This window comes from Sinohyriopsis cumingii, unplaced genomic scaffold, assembly GCF_028554795.1.
Source record: "Sinohyriopsis cumingii isolate HCF-2022 unplaced genomic scaffold, ASM2855479v2 utg000229l, whole genome shotgun sequence".
In the NCBI taxonomy this organism is placed as follows: Eukaryota; Metazoa; Mollusca; class Bivalvia; order Unionida; family Unionidae; genus Sinohyriopsis; species Sinohyriopsis cumingii.
In genome coordinates, this window is record NW_028315879.1 from 7,894,646 (window position 1) to 7,916,004 (window position 21,359).

At 35.6% G+C, this 21,359-nt stretch overlaps 1 protein-coding gene across 1 annotated transcript in view; it reads left to right on the forward strand.

Annotated features, from left to right (window-relative positions):
* The first annotated feature begins 1,477 nt into the window (after window positions 1–1,477).
* LOC149774514 (eukaryotic translation initiation factor 4 gamma 1-like) overlaps window positions 1,478–21,359 on the forward strand; it is a 44,464-nt gene continuing 24,582 nt past the window's right edge. Inside the window, exons 1-7 of the mRNA XM_089945265.1 lie at window positions 1,478–1,722; window positions 9,079–9,319; window positions 13,017–13,150; window positions 14,297–14,389; window positions 14,972–15,160; window positions 17,432–17,569; window positions 20,662–20,721. Of these exons, the coding sequence (XP_089801391.1) occupies window positions 1,489–1,722; window positions 9,079–9,319; window positions 13,017–13,150; window positions 14,297–14,389; window positions 14,972–15,160; window positions 17,432–17,569; window positions 20,662–20,721 (1,089 nt within the window). The 5' untranslated portion in view covers window positions 1,478–1,488. The remainder of the gene's footprint in view (window positions 1,723–9,078; window positions 9,320–13,016; window positions 13,151–14,296; window positions 14,390–14,971; window positions 15,161–17,431; window positions 17,570–20,661; window positions 20,722–21,359) is intronic.

The window sequence follows — 21,359 nt, forward strand, 5'->3', positions numbered from 1 at the left end:
TACCCAAATGCAAACAAAGGTTGATATAAATCGTAACATCCTTTCAAACTGAGCACTACAGATTTATTACATTTAACAAGATAGACATATGGACATGCTTGGATTAATTTCAACATAACAGGTTACAAAATTTAAAGATTTTACAATAAACCAAATATTTATATATGTCATTGTCTTTTTATCGTTGAAACCTAATATTCATTTCGAAGCCAAGAACATATCTGAGTCACGATAGTTTTATTTACAAGCGCTCTCGATGATTCTTCAAAAGAATCTCAAAATCGCATTTCTAATATAAACAGTATTTCCAAAAGATATTCACAAAAAATTCAGGTTTTTTCTAAATTTGGGTTTAGATGGATACTACGTTGACTTTTCCTCAGTACAATGCATAAAACAGGATAAAGAACACTTTAAACATATATGCTGCCTTAAAGATCAACATGGTAATGAGAGAGAGAGAGAGAGAGAGAGAGAGAGAGAAATTACATTGCTGTATTCCTAGCCTAATATCGAATCATTTCCCAATCAGCAGCATTATTGCTTTCGATAAGGGGGTAAGGGCGGCAGAGAGGATGATACTATTATGAAAGTTTGCTTTCGAGATTTAACAATCTGCCCGAAGGTTTTTGACACTACTATGATATTGGTTGTTGTAATTTTTAGCTCTCCTTCTTGAAAGGAATGCACCCTTCTGCTCTGTCACGGTGTATAAAGTTTCAAATAAACAGTACTGATCATTTTGAAAATATGTAGTCTGTACTTTGAGAAACAAAAATCTTGTCTGGAATGATTTTGAATTCTGAAACTTTCACTTGCCCTCTCGTCCTCCTTCCTTTTTCGAGTTTCATGGGATGTTTAACTTTAAAAATTACCATTTCGGCGCAAATAATGATGATAATGATGATGATGATGATGATGATGATTTTAAGACTATGAAGAAGACAGTATGTCGCATGCCATATATGAAATGAGTAGATCGTATACCTGTTTACAACTGCTACTACTACTAGTTAATGTATTCAAAACTCGCTACTTGTTATCTATTATCTATTGTAATAAGTTTCTTTTTCACGCTTTTGTCTGATGGATAGATGCATAAACATGTACCCCCTACAGATGATGTGTATGTAAAGCATTACATATGTAGATATTGGCCATGTAGATATACGTCCTTCATTACAAATAACAAGCACATGTCGTAAATAAATATGGATAAAAATAAAATAATGGATCAATACCCTACCTTAAACAGTGATTTCCCTATGAAAGTTATTGTTATCGCACATTTTATCTCTGACTTACTGATTTACTGAAAACACGAATGGGAGTTTTTGTAGTAATTCTTTTATAAAGCTCTCTACCTGTATTATGTTAAACTATAATGCAAAAATCGGTTAATAATATTTAAATGGACCTGATTATGCACGTGACTAAAACGAAACAGCCCTATTTCTATTAGTCGAAGAAAACGAAAGTGCTCTCAAAATGGCGACAAGACAACATGAGTGCGGTATTTGTATGGACAGTTTTAAGAATCTTAAGGTAATATCATGTCAACATAGTTTCTGTTCCAAGTGTCTGGAGGATTATATACGGGTTAACCTTCGCAACGGTCGATTTGACTGTCCCATCTGCCGAACAAATGTTGAATTACCCATTGAAGGTGTGCTCGGATTCGAAGCAAACATTTACATCAACACTTACTACGCCGAAGAAGAGGTAGGTACTATAGGGCCTCTTTCGGTCCTAAAATGAACATGTTGTTTTTATTTTTTAAAAATGGTTTTTAATCTCAGAATACCACGGAAAAAAAAGCAAAAAAAAAAAAAAAAAAAAAAAGAAGCACAACAAAAAATAAATAAAAAAAATCATTGTTTGAAAAGCTTGCAATTGGTTTTTTAAAATAGTATTTAGATATGACGACATGCTCGTCGCTTCACGTTTCGCTTAAAAGTGTGTGTGTGTGTGTGTGTGTGTGTGTGAATTTGGATTATTAACGTAGCTTTGATAATTTTTCAGTCATTTCGCTACGATGTCTGCGGTGTGGCAATGTATAGTGATGTCTAGCACTGGAACATCATGCCGCAGACATGTAGCATGATGTCCCACTCAGTCACATTATCCTGACACCAGGCCGACCAGTCCTAGCACTAACCTCTTAATGCTGAGCGTCAAGCGAGGCAGATGTTAGTACCATTTTTGTAAGTCTTTGATAGATGACTCGGCCAGGGATCAAACACACGACCTCCGCTTAAAAGCGTGATTCTAATGAAATACACATAATTTGTTACGGACAAGAATTTTCCCGATATGTTTAAGGATAGAATTGAGACAACAGCTCTTGCATTATTTACGATTAGGTTATCGATATATTATGTATAAAGGACAAGGATGGACACGGGCCAAATGTTGACCCCCCCCCAATTAAAAACAAATGTAACTGTTTGTAAGAGCATATGTTATGGTTATACCACAATGACCATATGTGTACATATATGCACACTATGTAGCGAAACTGAGGAAAAAAAATTAATTTTCCCAGATGAGCGTATGTTCGTAAAAAGCGTCGAATTCTTTGTCGTTTTTCTGCATCTTCAATGATCTCAAGAAATTCCAGCGAAAATTGCGGAATCGACAACATGTTATTTTTTTGTTGTTCACAGTAGACTGTTTAAAGCCATCTAATACATATGCAAATATCACGTGTTCCCGTTTGCACTCATCTTTAACGAAAAGAAAAATGAAGACAAATTATGTTCTTAGCACACCCATTATGTACTACAATATATGGGCCTAAACAATAACTACATAGTATCACAAAATGCGCCCCCCCCCCCCACGTTTTATTCACTTGCGGAAATCAGGATGTTGGAATGCGATTGCTAAATATAGATGAAAGGCATGAAAGAAGTCGAACAACACCAACAACAACAGTAAGCAGCTTATGGTAGTTTTTGAACTTTTTGAAGTTTCTGGAGTAGATACTGAGATGAAGCAGACAGAATTGAGTTACAATAGTCCAGTCGTGAAAGTAATAATGAACACAAGTGTTTTAGTGGCATCAACTGAAATATATTTGCGAATGGAGTTGTTGCGTCTCAGCTCAAAATATGCAGCCTTGCATATGTTCATTACATGTTGGTGCAATGTAATAGTACTGTCCAGAGTAACACCTAGGCTTCGTATTGATTGTGTGAATTTAATGTTGGTGTTGCTGATACTTATTGTTTGAGGTAAAGGATGTAAATGAGAAAGTCTTTGTGCTGTGATCAGAATGGCCTCAGTTTTATCATCATTCATCTACAGTTTGTTACATGTGATTTATGATTTCACATCAGAAATGCACCTCTCTACACCTTGGATGGTAGCATAAACATAAGTTGGGTGGCTCGATTTGTATATTTGGGTGTCATCAGAGTACAATTGTTGAGACACTGGATGATGATCTATGACACATGAGAGCGGCTGAGTGCATAGAATGAAGAGAACAGGTCCAAGAACAGACTCCTGTGGAACACCACAACATAGATCAACTGGGCTGGAGTGTATTCCATTTGCAGATACAATTTTTGTCCTGTTGACGAAGTAGGACTTTAACCCCAGTAAGGTTGTATCATGAATGCCAAATACATGCTGGAGACGGTGAAGTAATATATCATGGTCTATTGTGTCAAATGCTGCAGACAAATCAAGGAGGGTGAGAACAGTAATCTTGCCGCTATCCGACACAGAGAGAATGTCGTTAACTACTTTTAGAAGAGTAGTTTCAGTACTGTGACAAGGGCGATATGCATATTGTACATTGCTAAAAAGACTGTCTGAATTCAGATGAGATACAAGCTGGGATAGAACAACCTTTTCTAAGATTTTTGATATGAATAGGAGATTAGATACTGGGCGGTAGTTCTTTATATCGTTATAGTCTCGTGTTGGTTTCTTGAGCAAAGGCTTTACAATGGCAGTTTTGAAAAATGATGGGAATTCGCCAGATGAGAGAGAGGTATTAATAACATCAGTCAGTGAAGGGAGTGGATCTAAGCACTCAAGTAGCAGTGATGTTGGAATTGGATCAAGTTCATATGACTTTGGTGCACTCTTCATCAGGATTGTACGTACGAAATCCATAGAGACATGTTCAAATGCTGCTAATGGTTGCCGCTCAAATTCAGTATCCCAACTGTATGGTGACGATGAGTCAATTGAAATTCCACCTCCGCGAGATTTACGGGGGAACGACTTGATGGAGTAACCAGTGGGTGTTAGATCCGCAATGACGTCGATATTCTGATCGTTGATAAAATTAACTATTTCTGTGCACTTTTCCGGTGGTTCTACTGATTGGGCATTGAATAATGCAATACGCAGAGGTATCTCTTGGATAGTTCACACAAAGCTTAACGAATGATAGGGATTTGAATTAGGTTATCTAAATTAACGGTCGAATTTTTCAATTGTTGAGCCCGAAATGGCATAAGGGAGATAACTGGAATTCTTCTTCCTGTTCTACGCCGGGCAGCTTTGAAACAACGTTTCTTTTTCCGCTTGTATTTACATTTAGGCAATGATGAGTGTAGTCCCAGTTCGTTTAGTCTAGAGCACAATGTAGTCTGGAGAACCAAAGATTGGTCATTTAAAGCAATTAATGAGGGTCCATCATAGCATAAACAGGTTGACTGGCGAGTATCACGTGATGGCGGTTTGTTCATAAGTTGTAGGAGTGGAACAAGACAGGTGAAAAACAGTCGAATTGTTATCGTTTCCAAAAGAAGGAGATGAAGAGAAACATACGAACTGAACAGCCAATACACAATGAACACAATAACATAGGCGAAGACAGGCAACAAGCAAACATATCATGAAAACGGCACAAAAATGGAACAGCTGCTTCAAGCCGGTTAAGCGATAGCGTTCATCTTGTCATAAGTCCCGATGAGATCCAGAATTGAAGGCGATGACGTGTCTGTTATGGTGATCGAAGTGCTGATGTTTTCAACAATCTCTTGTTGAATCACAGAAATATTATTCCAGGTTTGAACTCAGTATAAATTCCAATGAATGTCTTTATCCAAGAATTGTACCAGAGCACTTTTGAATTTCCAGAGAAAACAAATCATTTGAATTCAATAATTTGAAGAAAATAAATTTAAGCCCCAACTGGTCACAACACAATTCAACCTAAAATGCTTGATGTTAAAGCATGACTGGTGAAATCTTCACAGTCACAAGATAATATAGTTATCTGCTTGACCTCAGGTCACATTAGCATTTTCCAAAAACAACCATAGCTAATGGAAAATAGTTTTCTAGAATGATCATAATGAGACTTGTTTACTCACAACACAATAACCTATAAAATTCACTTGGGAATCTCCAAACTCCTGACCCTGATCAACATATTTACCACACTTTCTTTACCTGAATAGTAATACAGTTAATGAGGTCATACACATACAGAATAATGAAGCTATTATTAGTTGTTTACATAAATGAAATTTAAAAAAAGTCAATCAGATCAAGCAGAAATGAACTCAATTTAGGACAAAGTCAAGTACAGTAAACAAAGTTACATTACAATAACATGTAATGAAACCAAAATAATTAAAAATAACAAGCAGACAATTAAATATAATATACATTACACTATTCATTTCTAGAGTTTCACAAGTTGTTGTGCCTGAAAACAGAATAGTAAATGAAAAGTAGAGACAGTACTTAGCAACACGTCTAAAAAATGGTGAAAGGGTACACACGTGATTTGCACTCTATAGATTTGTGCTAGCAATCGCTAAAGAAGCAGCCTGGGAGTTTATAAAATGTTAAGTTGGCTATCAGTACTATTAAAATCATGTATCTGGCTATTAAAAGAGCATTAAATGGTTATATTTTGTGCCAATTTCAGTCCAAAATTTGACAAACTTTTGCAGTGTAACATATTTCCTAGCCCATAAAAATGATGTAAATGACTAGATCTGCCATGTTGGCAATGCATTTTCCGGTTTGGATGACAACCCCGACAAACTTTATTCATATCTAAACAACGTCAGGCAGGTGCATTAGCGTTGCTTTTGTATATGTTCAAGGCAGGCTTGCTAACATACATTGAGCAATCTAGGACATTGTTTCTGAAGAAAAAAAGAAGAAAAAAGACCAAATTATGGCTGTTAGAGGGTATGGAAATCAAACAAATTAGCATTGGCAAGTTCACAACCAGTAGTGTTAATGACTGCGAGTGCTCAGTGCGCTGGTCAGTTACCATCCCAGGGAAGCATATGCAGAGACGCTAGGGTTCTGAAAGGCCACAATAAGGTGCCCCCTGGAGCACGTAATTACGTCCTGTGAGTATAGGCCACAAAACAAAAACAGATGCAAATTTAACGAGCAATATAATGAAAAAAAAAAACAATTATACACAGGAATGTTTATTTCTTATCATTATTCATTTTATCAGACTTTATTAAAATAACATAAGATAGGGAGATTGTTGTTTTTGATGTTGTTGTCGGTTGCCTTCCTTCATGCCTTTTCTGTATATTGCTACTCTCATCTGAATAATCTGAATATGACTTGCCCTAAAGAATGCCAAAAATGTTAAAACATGACAAATTAAAAAGAAGGAATCTTTCTTACAAATTCCAAAGGCATTTAGATCTTAGTGTTGCTTACAGAAAAAGAAAATTACATTTTTTCTGATGCTGTGGAGTATACTTTTGGGGCACATATGGTGATGAACATGTTAAGGGAGGAGCTGCGAACAGTTTGTTTCTATTGTTCTGTTTGTTAGCAATGAGAACATGTATAACACGTTAGATGGTTACAAATACTGTCTGCTGTCAAAAGTTCAAATAGGTTCTCAACTTCACTGTTAGATTTTGAAAACTTTCATATGTTTTGTACATTTAATTCATTTAGTGTGGTTGACCTTTATCCGTGATTGAGGGTAAAGTATGCATGTGTACCTGCTTTTTGTATTGTTGTTAAGTTATAAATGAGGTTTACTGGGATTTGAATTCAAGGCCTAGCATAGATTATGACCTTGGATGTTCCAGAAAACAAACTTGTTTCTAGTTTGGGGTAATTTTTCTTTAGGATGATTTAATTTGTCAGAAGCAGTTATTGCGACACTGGTTAGGATGGGATGTAATTAATGTTGAGATCAAGAAGATTACTCAGTCCTCCTTTAACTATAATCCTGGAATCGTTTACCATTGTGTTCATTTATAAATTGAGACGAATTATTTATCTAAATTATTAATTGGAATTACAAAGTGCCAATTGACATTTTAGACTAAAATATTGCTATGTGATTTTTGTGAATTCATTCAAGGACAATCTAGATTATATCATTGTGATACATCAAGAATACTGGCACATAAGCACATTCAATGATATTGGTACATTAGCACATTCAGAAGTTGGGATTCATTCGAAAACACTGTATAATTCACAGTATTGAAAGCATCTCTTTATTTTTCATTTTAACTTAAAGAATTAAATTATTTATTAATTATAATACAGTTATTGGTTTTGCTTCTTTCTGTTACTTATTTAACGCATTAACCCCTGGAGGTGTTTATCATTTTTGCCCGAAAATTAAGTAGGAAACACATTTTGAAAGCTATATCTGGATAGATCCGAAAACACCAAATCCCCGGTGATATTTCAATAGCATATATTTTAAGTCCCTTTCATGTCCCTTGTGATGGTTTTTAGCACCTTACTTGTAAAGTGCTTGCGAAGATGTTCTTTTTTCGTTTTCATCCCACCATTGTTGCTTGGGTTGAATGCAATTTGTAGCACACGAAGGGCTATACAAGGCAGCGATAACTATTTGGAGGTGAAACTTGGCAAAACTGGTAAGAACCGCCGACCCTTGGGAAGATATTAGCAAGCTTTCTACCATACTCATATTGGCTAAGTTTAAAACCCATTCAAACAGAGGTGATTTGGTCTGCTACAAAATCCTGGCCTAAGCGCTCAGTGCTCGAGGTCACTGGGGATCCATATCCTTCAGTATTTCCATGATCAGTTGACCCACAATGGTCGTCTGGAGTTCCTCTGATAAAATCTGTCTCTTTCCTGGTCCATAGTGACCTGGCTGGGTCTTATACCAGCCTAGAGAAACCTGAGCTTGTTCCATCTCAAGATTCTGAATATGTGCAGATGAATTTCTTTCTGAACTGAAGATTACTTTGTTTGCTGTGGGACAGAGTAGACAGAACTGGAAAATGCACTATGATCCCCAGATAGACCAGATGTCTCTGCAGCCCGATTTTCACCACCACTTGAGCTGCTGCGCCGATCTTTACCAGTTTATGTTCTGACTGCTAGTTCACACTACCAAACCACACTCTGTTAATGCATGCCTCAAATTTGAGATTTGGGGTTGAGCACTCACTGGTTATGTAAGAAAGATTGATATCTTGTCTTATATTCTGTCTCCACCATACAAGTGGAAGGGGTATATGGTGTTCCCTATCTCTGTATGCGCAAACACATCTTCTATTGTTATGTCCATTATGAATTTAGTTTCTACCCAATTTGTACTTTAGAAGGATTGCAAGGATTGGAATCCAGCTTTTTGGGGCTTAACAGTGACAATTTGGACTGGATGGATTACTTCTCCTATTCTCGAACATATTGTACCTAAACGAGGCCCTATTTCTTGTAGTAATGATTCTAAAAATGTTGAATGTTCAAGCATTATAAATCCAACAACTTCAGATATTAAGGGTGGAGGAGTGTATTTTTCAGCCTTGGGAGACAAAAAAAAAAAAAACAGTTGATCTTTCCACCAAGCTTTACTTGAAATTTGAGAGTATTATAGACCAATGGCACTTAAAAGTAGCACACTCTGTTTATACACGCACATACATAATTATTCAAAAAGAAAGCTGCCATTCTTACAAGATATGGTTCAATTTTTTAAACAATAACATCAAAGATGATAATAATGGTACTATTAATAATACTATTAACATTTCTGCAAGACTTTTGCAGTTAAATCCCTGGAAATTAATCAAGGGAAACCATAAATTCTTTTAATTTGAATTTTTATTTGCTGTTTCATTATTTCAGTCCACAGAGATGGAAGTTGCATCACCTGTGGTAGAGAAAGAAAACAAGGATCCTACTGAAGGCATCATAAACCAAGACAAGGTCATTGCTATGGAAATGAACCCATTACCACCTATTGCGAATGAGGAAGTTGTGGGTAGAGTGGATATTACCACTGAGAAATTTGACAGTAGTGATGTGAGCGTAGCCGTCGAAAATGAGAAGAATGAAAAGCTGAAGCTCAAGTACAAGTACAAGGAAGGTAGGACGATGAACTTAATAAATGAATTACAAATTTTAATGAAAGAAAATTTAATATGGCCAGAGTGCATCTGATACTTTCTGTGCAAAACAATCATCTCACTCACATGCTCATATGCCTTCACCTCCGTGAGGTAGATCACATTTATAAATGTAATAAAATTGGTCAATTTTAAGACAGACTTCCATTGCTAGAACGTACAGTTTGGCATAAACTTTTTCCATCTGATGGACTGATGTTGCCAGTACAGTTGCATATGATGCAAGCGGTGTTGAAGTAAAATGTGGTAGACACTTTGACATAGCTGGAAAGGGTGGAGAGGAAGAGTCACCGCCAGGGCTGTATATTTTATTCTTGCCGTGAAGTCTTCCATTGGATTCTTGAATATTTATTCTGTACAAAACTCATGCTTAGCTTAAAGTTAATAAATTATAATTAACTAGTTCATGATGAGAATTCTAACCAATAAGCCTTTAGCTACTAGTCTCATTTTTTGCCACTAATAAAATCTAACTTTGATCAAGATAAGAGTTGACATTTTGATGCCATGAGCCTTAGAACTGGTCCCAGCTCGAAGCCTTTGTATTTTGACAGTATGTGGCTTTAATTTAAAAAATGTGCTTGCATCATTGAGCTTTCATATTAATCCATGCCCAGCCATCATAAAGTTTCCACTAAGTACATTGTGAAGGCACTTGCATACATGCAAGTCTCCCGAATTTTGAAGGCTCTTAGTAACTTGGATTGAAACTATTTTTAATATTAGGATTTGTTTTAAAGGAGACTAGAAATCAAAATTTTCCTTTTACGTATGTAATTCTCTACAGATTTTAATTCCACTGCAATGTTTATAAATGAAATATCGTAAGCGGGTAGTGATTATATTGCGTGGAAGATACCACGATTCCGTAAATTGCCGAGTTTTTCCGAGTTTTAATGAGACGACAGATCACGTGGTACCGTGACGCTATACTAGCGAGTCCTCGAATACAAACATAAACATTGGCGAGCGAGGCAGACAGGAGACCACATTTGGGTTGCACATTCAAAAGTTGATATAATAGTTTATGTACTGATAAGTACTAAAAGAAATTTGTTAGGCACAGGCCCCGGGCTGGTGACTTAAATAAACTAAAGTCCTGAATGAAATTCCACAAGCCCGGACAGTTCATACCTGTCAACTCTCAAGCCGGGAGAAAAACCTCCCGATTTTGTGGGTATTTCCTCATCTACATCCCGATCTCGTAATATCTCTCAATTTTGTGCAGCGAAGTCCCGATTATTACATTATGTCTGTCAATTTTCATTTGTCAGAAGAAAAAAACCAACCCCAAACCATTTTTAAATATAACGTATGCCATCCACAGTCTAAACTGCCACACTGCTGACATCGTAGCAATATGACTGAAAAATTGTTAAAGCTACGTTAAAAATTCAAATCACACGCACACACGTCTAAACCCTGCACTGGACGAAATAATTAATATCATACAACAGTTTTTTTCTTTTTTTTTTCTTCTTCAGTAAATAGAACATGAAGATTAAACATTATTCAAGTAAATTTCAGATTTTTTAAACAACTACAACAGTACTATAGTAAAAAAAAAATAATTAAAAGAATAAAATTGTCACCAATTAGCTTAAATGAAGGATCACGTTGAAATTTTCTCTGCAAACAGAATCGCATCTCCATTTCCGCCAAAGAAACTCGGCCAGTTAACACCTGACATTCCTCCACCGTATATGAAAAGTTTAATTACCATGATTAAATTACAAGGAATAAAACAAAATATACCATGCAGTATATGTGGCCCTAAAGAACTAATTCTAAATAAATATTTTAATCAGCAAACAGTGTTACATGCATTAAGACTTAAACCTAAGAAAATAAGGTGGGGCATAAAACTTGAGAAAAACAGTTGCCAGATGTACGGTAACTTGTGACTGCAGATTTGAACTGTTAAAATGAAGTCCATGGCATCGTAAGTAACAACAAAATAGGCATCGTTTATTTGGTAATCAATTGCTGGTGCTTATACATACACACACTGTCGAACATGGTTTCTTTGAAGTATGTCCGAAGGGCAGTCCTTTTCACAAGATCAATGTAAGGATAAGGATTCTGTTCATTAGTCACACAGGCTTTATTGTTTGCGTACTTAAATCAAAACTTTAGCTATTTTGCAATTTAGCCAGAACTGACCAGAGTATGCAAAAGGGGCTTGTCATGGGGGAATAATAAGGCGTATCACAGCGAGAAAAGGCACGTCAAATGGGCGGTCGCACATTGGGGCAAGGGGGGGGGGGTCAATAGTCCCTCCCCCGTTCTATTGTCAGACAGTTAATGTGAAACTTTGACCTTTTTTTTTAATCGCTCCTTTTTAAACTGCCCAAGGAATAGTTTTATATCAGTTCCAATTAATACAGATTACCGTTTATGCATACTACATGTATACAATGCATTTTTTTAAAATTTAATTTTTATAAGATTACTGAAAATTGTGTTTTCTTGAAACACGACAGGTTTAGAATCTTATTTTTAGCAAAGCTTCGATTTGATTAAAATCAAATCTAAATTTCACCTACGACAGTGGTGATTTGATTTAGATTGTGCCGTGTTAAGGCATGTATGTCAACATCTTGAAAATACATTTACTCATTTCACCAGCGCGATCAAAGTTTCCTCAGGCAAACACTTTTTGTTTCGACAAGCCTGACGGGCACCTCACTTTGAATACAGGATGGGCCGGAACTAAAACCAGAAGGGGCCCAGGGTGTCGGGCTATCAGATTTGTTTTTAGCACTGCTGTTTTAGATAGAAGATATGTGGATTGATTGTTGCATTTTGTGGTCACTTACTCGTCCTTCTGCCCATTTTCGTAACTCACACGTTTAACGCTTTTCCCAGGATTTAAAATGTTCAAAGGTATGTCTGGAACAGCGCCAACTTTTAGTCTAGGCCTAGCATTTGCGTATCTTTGAGCTGCTATTTTTTCATGATCCTTCTCGTAACATTCCTTTGAGAAATGTAACGTGCACATAGTGCTGTATGGTGTTGCTTTGAAATCGACTCGTTTGTAATAATGTACCCATTCTTTCATGATGCCTTTATCTTTCGGAAAAGAAAAAAAAATATGTTCACAGGCTTTTCTTAATGTTCTATTACACCCGTAAGCAACGCAAAACGGTATTGTCTTTTACTCTGGCAACTCCCACTTGGGTTGCTGGAGTCGCTACTATGACGTCACATCCCGAAAGTAACCGAATAGGCGCGGAAATTTTGCATACGAGGTCACGGAAATTCAGCTCCTAGAAGATAGGCCAATATTTAAATATTGGCATTACAGTCGCAGATGATACTTCAGAATAAGGTTTTCTGCTATAGTACTTTTATTATTATTCTATATTTCCATTGGTTTCTGGTCTCCTTTAAAGAGGATGTATGTTATGAAACATACTTTAAAAGAAACAGTAGGTCAGTTAGTAGAGCACTGGACTTGCAAGCCAAGGGTAATGGGTTTGGTACCTGCTTTGTAACTTAGGTCAGTCTGGGATTGCCTCCATGGTGTCTTTGGGAAAGGTATTTTCACTGCATGATGTTGCCAGAGTGTTGAAAATGTTTCTAAAACCTGAAAAAGAAGGCGGAGGGGGAAGTGATATGTGGACATGCTTGTATTCTGTTTTGATCTGGTTTCAGACCAGTGGTCTCCGATCAATCATGAAGGTAAAAAGCAGTATGACAGAGACTTTCTTCTACAGCTGCAGAATGCCCCGGAGTCAATGTTGAAGGCGCCTGATCTTCCAGATATCCCAGACATCATTATTGAAAAGGTAAACAAAAGTTTGAACACAAAAAATTTTACCCTCGGGCATAGTTGTTGTACCATATAGAACCTTTTCATGCCTTGTTTTGACTGCTGCATCAGTATTTACTTGTTAATATGAACTGTAGGACTATCCTATCTCTACACCATTGTGACGAATGAATGAGCAGATTGCTGTATATTGTTAATACATGGTCTTGTGAAGTAACTTATGGTGAGAGTATATATATGTGAAAAATTTGATTCTGCTTTCTTTCTCTCGTTGAAATAATGTTACGTATCTGCTATTAAAAGTAGACAAAAAGTGTACAATATAATATATTTCTTAAATAAATATTTCTTTGAGAATGTTTGCTTTGAATCTTTTCAATGCATTTTACAGTTGGCTGCAGAGGATACTTTGAAGTTGAATTTTAATAGTTCACCAAATGGTTCTGAATTTCAATGCCAATTTCATTGCTTGTGTGCGTTTGATTCTGATCATAATTGACAGAGTTCAGGATTGTGAGTTCACAGAAGGATAGAGTATAGGCTGCAAAGCCAAAACATAAATACACTTAAAATTGACCAAGATAATCAGGAATTGCACAGGGATTATTAATTTTTGCCATTGGTTGATTTTGGACTTTGGTTTTAAAAAAATAATATAGGCATAACTTTAATGTTGTTTGTGGATTGTCTTCTTCCATATGCCTCATATATATATATATATATATATATATATGGCCTTATTGCTCTAATAGATTATGATTTGTTCTAAACAAAGTCCCTAAACATGTTCAGAAATCCCTTCCTGGGATGTTTATACTAACGGTAATCAACAATTGGATTGTGGCCTTTTCTGATACTTGTGAAATCGACTTTTCTGTCAAACATAGGTATGACCATTATAACGGATGAGATGTGGACAATTTTTACTTTTTGTTAGAGATGAGTAAAAAAATGGAACACTTATAAAATCTGCATAAATGTCAGATGGTTTCAGAAAGTATCTTTTATTTAATGATATGCGTTATTAAATGTAATTTGTCTGAAGACTGAAGGTGACCAAAACGTTGAGGTTTTGGATGAACATTCTGGTTTAGGTTGAAAATGAACTATTCATTTCACATTATTTCATAATATTGTATATAAATTGTGATATTTTTTCCAGCCCAGTTTACGACCTGCAAACAGATATTTTGCAGAAGGCAGCAGCTTTGTGGACTTTACACCCAGATATGTATGGTCTGGTGGTCCAAATCGGGTATGTATTGTTACCTTTACTTGACATAATTGACAAACAGCGATGATAACTTAGTGTAATATCTAGGTGTCTGGCAAGATGATACCAATAAATTATATAGCCAGGAATGTCCCGTTACTACTAGTTTTGTTCATGGTAATTTGTTGTAAATCATTCTGTAGTATTTCTCTGTTACGAATATCTAGGTCATCATTCCCATTTAGAAGCAGAGGTGGCTGAACTATGATTAAAGTACGGTACTGCCTAGCAAGCTGGGTGAGGAAAATTAGGGACGAATGCATTAAAACATTTAAGATGACTGATAGACCCGAACACTAGAAGTTGCATTTGTGTGCCTTTGATTGGTTGTGTCAAATATGTTGGTTAAATGTGACAAAACTTGAGAATTTGTAACCGTTTGATAGATGTCTTTTGCATCAGAAGTAGTTTTCAAGTAATGGGGTTATAGTTATTTTAAATTTTTTTAAAGTGTCTTAACATTTGTGGATAATTGTTAATTCCTGACTGTGAAAACTTGAGTTTATATTCAGGGGTTATATTCACATCGTGTTATGATAAAATTTGATGGCTTTCTGCTTGCAGTCAGGTGGAATTCCACGCAGGTCGAGTGGTCAGCAGGGTAGGGGTGGTCCTGGAGGAAGTGCAACTCAGGCAAAGCACATAAACCTTTCAGTACAAAAAGACATTGAGCTATATCATGCCAAAAAGGCCTGGAAACCTGGGCATCAAGCTGAAAAGATAGATCAGGGTGAGGCGGACATAAAGAGTGAAGTAAGTTGAAGATTATACTTATTTCTTGTAATAATTAAGCCAAACCAGTTAAAGACATTTCAGTATTTTCTAAGTTAAGAAGCATAAATCAAAAGCTTACCTAATTCCATTCTTGATTTGAATGGGTCAGTGAAGATAATTTGTTCAGTATTCATATGTAAAACACAATTCAAATTAATAACATTAAACTATGCTATACTCGCAAGAGTTGTATCATACATTCGCAACTGACCGAAGGCTACGTGTTCTGTTAGACTTGCCTTAATTGATCTTAATGATCCCAAAGTTTGTTTTCAGAGTGCAGTGAAAATAAAATGACAGTAGCTGTCTTTGATCTGTGCTGCAGGGCAAGCGTCTTGCCAGAGTGATACAAAATTTAGCTCTGGACCAGGGGAAGGGGTTGATTCAGTGGAAACTAAATGTTTCAATGGCTTGTAAATTGACAAATTGTGAAATCTGCACGAATTAGGAATATTTTACTTTGTTCATGAATGAATGAATTTTGTTTTGCCGTATGGACCCCTTCAAACAATGACTGATATTCAAATTCATACACCAATTTCCCGTGATCTATAGAGCTCGTTTGCTTGTTGAACAAGATTGTCAACAATCAATATTTATTTGGCGTATGAAAAATGACTGTTGACATTGGTGGTTCATAGATTTGTTTTCTTCTGGCTTTGCCTGAATCATTCTGATTTCGGAAACAAAATTTCATATTGTTTATATAAATGTATGTATATTTTGTGTTTTCTTAAGAATTTTTTTTATTTCATGATTTAAAAGTTGCGCGCTATAAGCCAACTTGTTTTGCGTTTTCTTTTTCTCTCATCATGTGTTCAAAAGAATAAGAGCAAAACTGTTCGAGCATACCATCACAATATTTGCTTCCATTGTTTTATAGAGGGCATTGCCACATAGCGGTGACATCAGTCTAAAAGGGAAAGAATGTCAGATGACTATAAAAAAATGTGGACAACTAGATATGGCCAAGTGTTAAGCCAAGATGGAAATCAAATAGAAATACTTTGAGGAATATGCATCAACATGATCCTGATGGAATCAATAAATTGCATTTGGGTGAAAAATATCGTTGCTGTCGGATAGACATTAACATAAACTGTGGAGTTCTCAATTCATAAAGAAACATGTTTCTACTAATAAATCTATTACAATGGCAAAAGCTGTGGAATCTAGTGTTAAAATGACCATCTTTTACGAGTATTGCTAAATATGGTATAATAAATGCTGAAGTATTTTGTGCAGAATGTATTCTTAAACGTGGACTTCCAATATCTGAGGCAGATCATGCTGGACAACTCTCTTCTCATTACTACAAAAAAGTATGGATCTGCCAGAACCAAATGAACTAGCATCATCCAGACTCTGGGAAATAAACTGCTAGTCAGACATCAGATTGTGTAAGGAATTGTATAAGGAATACACATTCAAGTCTCTCTACTGATACACTTGGTAGTATCAAGACCAGAACAATGATGGCACCAGCTAGTTGTTGCTATGATGTGGAGCATAGTCATGGGTTGCTAAATAAATGTATGATAATAATATCACAGTAGAATAATTCAAGTGATGTGAAGTGGCAAAATGCTCAAATTAGTTAGAGTTTTTTCCCCTAATGCCTGTACAAATTGTATTAGTGTAAGGTAAAATTACAACATTGGTATTGTTTTACTTGCATGGGATTAAGAGGTAAATGGTTATACATTTTCATTATTTGTGCTACTCTATTATTTGATAGCTGTTATTTAATGTATTGTCATGTACGCAATACAATTGGTATATTTTAGTGAAACAGTTTAAGCGCCAAGTCACCGTGTGAATAGAACTGATAAATTGTGCTGCTAGTCCATTGTATAATTCCTTATTTTTGATCTCAAAAGTTGGTAGGTATGGATTTGGAATCCAGTTTGCTACGCTACGAAGTAAATAAAATCTTTTCAGACTTATATTTAGGAAGTGCATATTAATGCATTTTGAAATATTGTATTCATTTTAAATTTGTGCATAACACTATAAATACAAGGGCCAAGAAACAATTTCCTAAAAGATGATTGATGAAATGGAGCAGTACGACAGGTTTTGTATGATCATTACACTGGAAAACTAGGAGCTTGTTTAAGATGACACAGATGGACACTGAGATGCATTTAATGTAAAGCTGAAATATAAGGCGAGCAGCATTAAGAAGCTAATAGAGAAAACTACAGTCATGTTGGAAATACATTAACACAAAACTATTTTATTTTACAGGAGCTGTTCAAGAAGGTTCGATCTATTCTTAATAAGCTTATACCACAGAAGTTCCAAACACTGGTAGCTAAAATGCAAGCACTTGAAATTGACACTGAAGCCCGCCTCAAAAGTGTAATTGACCTTGTGTTTGAAAAAGTAAGATGTTTGAACTTTATGACATGTTTTGTTATGGCTACACTGCAAAGTCCAAATGGGGCACATTGTTTAACAGCGGTCGATCCACGTTGGTATTTTGTTTATCCAAGTCCGTTTTTCCACAACTGTTCAAAAACTGATCTAATAAATGTGTAATGCAACAAAATCTATTAAATGACGTTAATACTTTTACTGCATGCGTTTACGTATATTGATCATACCTGGTCAGGGAATTAATGTATTGGCATTAATGAGGTGCGAGACTTTGTGACGTTTCATTAGTTTTATATTTTTGGGTCACTTGTGGCTAAGTGTGATTATTATGTGGTCCTTCATCCATCATGCATAATGTATTCAGACTAGTTAAACTAACCAATTTGTAGACAGTTTTACTGGGAGCATTCTGTGTATATGGCCAGAATCGTATTCTTAACATGTTTCAATGACATCATTGGAACACATTTTTTCAGAAAGCATATTCTTGACATGGATTTCATGGGCAACTACTCTTGCATTTGGCTGTTAGATAGATGTCCGGTGAGTGCTTTCAGGTTCCACTTGAGACTCTTGTTCAACCTAAACTGTATGTTGAAGCTTTAATGCATTGAAAGAGTTGTTGAATTTAATGTACATTTCAGATTAGCAGGTACTTTGGATATTATTAAAATTATGATGTTCGCATGGAAGATATTGTGTTCAAAGTCCAGATTTTCAACAAAGCTTAATCTCGGTAGAGACGATTATTTTGCTGTAAGATGTACATTTGCTGTCATGTTTTATTTTTATATTAACCAACCATATTATGCAATAAAAGAACTTGTGTACTATTGCACTGAGTAGGTAGGTAGGTAGTTTTTTTTTTAAAACTTGTATATTATAATGTAGTATATATAGTTTACTAAGCACTTCAAGTCCTGGGCAAAAACCATCTCAGATGTACAAATCAACTTTGGGAATTTTTTTAAGCCTTGGGAGGAAAAAGTCTACGGTTTGCAACAAAAAAAAGGGGACAGTCAGCCAACTGGTGACATACATGCCAACCATTATATTTTTGGGATAATGATGACGCTTTTTGCTTCAGCAAATTATGTTTTAAGCTTGCGGCTTTTGCTTTTTTGGATTAACCCTTTACCTCATAGAGCTTAGTGACAAAGTGCAGCACGCTATAAACAGAACACCTGTTACCTAGCAGACCGCATCCGCATAGGCATGCCTGTGAATTGTTAAGCAATGTAGTGGTGTTACGTTTAACAGCAGTTTGAACCATTTTACGTTTTAAGCAGACATTTATTATATGTTGAAGAGTAAAGTCCGATTGTTATAGCTGTGTAATTATTTTTCACAGAAGAATATTTTATGTGCTATAAAATCGAGAGAGAACTCGTTCACTGTCATGTCAGTGAGGCCGCGTGACCGACCGTAGCTGCCATTTCCCATACTCGAAATTTACACGTTTTTCGTCTGCGTCTACATCACTAAGTCATCTGAATTTGATAATCAATAAAAAACTAATTGCTGCTTGCATAAATATCATAGCCTCTACCAAGGTTATTGAATCTTTCGTGTTTGTGATTCTACTCATGAAAACTTCGTAAGTACTGAATGAAATCCTGCCTGTGAACTGTTAAGCAATTTAGTGTATGCTACATTTAACAACAATTTTAACCATTTTACATTTTTGGTACACATATATTATATGTGGAAAAATTTAAGAGTAATGTCTGACTGTTATAGCTGTGTAATTATTTTCCACAGAAGAATTTTTTTATGTGCTTCAAAATCTTGAGAGAACTCGTTCACCGTCATGTCCGTGAGGCCGCGTGACCAACCGTAGCTGCTATTTCCGATACTCGAAATTTACAAGGTTTTCGTGTGCGTCTATATCACTAAGTCATCTGAATTTGATAATTTATAAAAACTAATTGCTGCCTACATCAATATCAGAGACTTTACCTTACTTATTGAATCTTTCGTGGTTGTTATTCTAATCGTGAAAACTTCGTACGTACTGAATGAAATCCGCGGCTGCCATTTTGGAGAGTGGAGATTACAACCCAGTTACTTTAAATAGCAGATATCGACCAGTGCATGAATAGTGACCACGTGATCTGACGTAATTGTCATTCGCAGAAATGAATGTAGTATGTAATAGGGGGGTTTTCCCCGAAGGTGGCGCTACGAAAACTAGCTCAAAATGGCTGATGTTTACCGCAGGCGTCAAAAGGCGCTTCTATGCGAATCTTGTAGAGGCGTCAAAAGGCGCTTCCATGCGAATGGAGTAGAGGCGTCCAAAGACGCTTGTATGAGGTAAAGGGTTTAGAAAAATAAAAAGAAAGCAAGAAAAATTGTTTTGTCATTTTTATTATCTTTTTAATTGTGCTCTTATTAATTTGAGACTTCTGAAAAAGATGACTTGCATTATGTATCAACTTTATCTGACCCATTTCCAATAAAACAGACAGACAAGTTTCTTCAAATTTGAACTTTTCTTCAGATTTATTTTCTTGATAAGCTAGTTAGAGGACCAGTCTATACTTTTAGAGACAGTGGTGCCAGATGTCAATCAAAATGTTTTACGGGGTGAGTTGTGGATATTATATGATGTTCAATGTTGGAGGAGATGGATTTTTCAAGTTTCAAAATATCAGATCAGTTAAAAGGACAAAGCATTGCTTTATGAACTTTGAATGCGATTATTATAATACTGATCATGCTTACGTCTGATTGTCAGTTCACTATCATTCAACGAAAGTTACACATATGCTAGTTAAAAAGAGTGCTGAATATAAATAAATTTTCATGATTTTGTGTTTATATTCTGTTTGTAATTCATATGGATTTTGTCCTTTGTGAAAGAATTTGACTAGCTACGGAACCACTTTAGTATCAAGAAGGATCTTTTCAATAGGTGCTATAATTTTTTCATGTATTTTACAGATCTACATTTAGCATGTACATTACGCTTTATTGGCCACTGATAATAGCAATACCACAAATACCTCCCGGGGGTGGTGGGTTGGGAGGTGTTATCATGTATGCTGAAGCACATTATTATTATTATTATTATTATTATAATTATTTTCTGATTTCAGGCTATTAATGAACCAGGATTTAGTGTAGCCTATGCCAATATGTGCAGATGTTTATCTATGGTAAGTAATTTGAAAGGAGGTAAATCATTATATCCACATCAAAGAGTAAACTTTTGTCCGAGTGATAATGTTTTGCCATAATGTCTTTGAAATCAGAGTTTTAAATTTATTTAAAATAAAAGATCATTGAGTGAATATAACCCGACCTTTAAGAATATTATGAATTTTTTTTTATCAATTTAGCTGAATATTTGTAAAAAAATTTTAAGGAACTATATATCGGCTCTAATCTGATGAACAAGGACAGTTCTATCCAGATGCATAACCCTACTCATTTGGGCATGCTATTGTATGGCCACCAAAAGACATTTGATCCCACCTAGCTGGTGATTCATTTTGTTTGCTGTCCATTAGAATGCTTGTTAGCTTGATAGTTGACATGTGATCCATGTCAGTTTATACATAGCACGAATCTTGGAAAGGGAAAAAAATCGGGACATGAAAATGTTTTCTACAAGTTCAGAGAAATAATTAGATATTATTTTCCTTTTTGTGACTATGGTCGTGGGGAATTCTTTTTGAAAATATTCAAGTCTTGTGTAAATGAGAAAAACATATGAGAAACATAAACAGCAAGAAAATTGCAGGCAACAAAATGTGCATAGAATGAAATTCCGTAAGTCTTTTTTATATAAAAA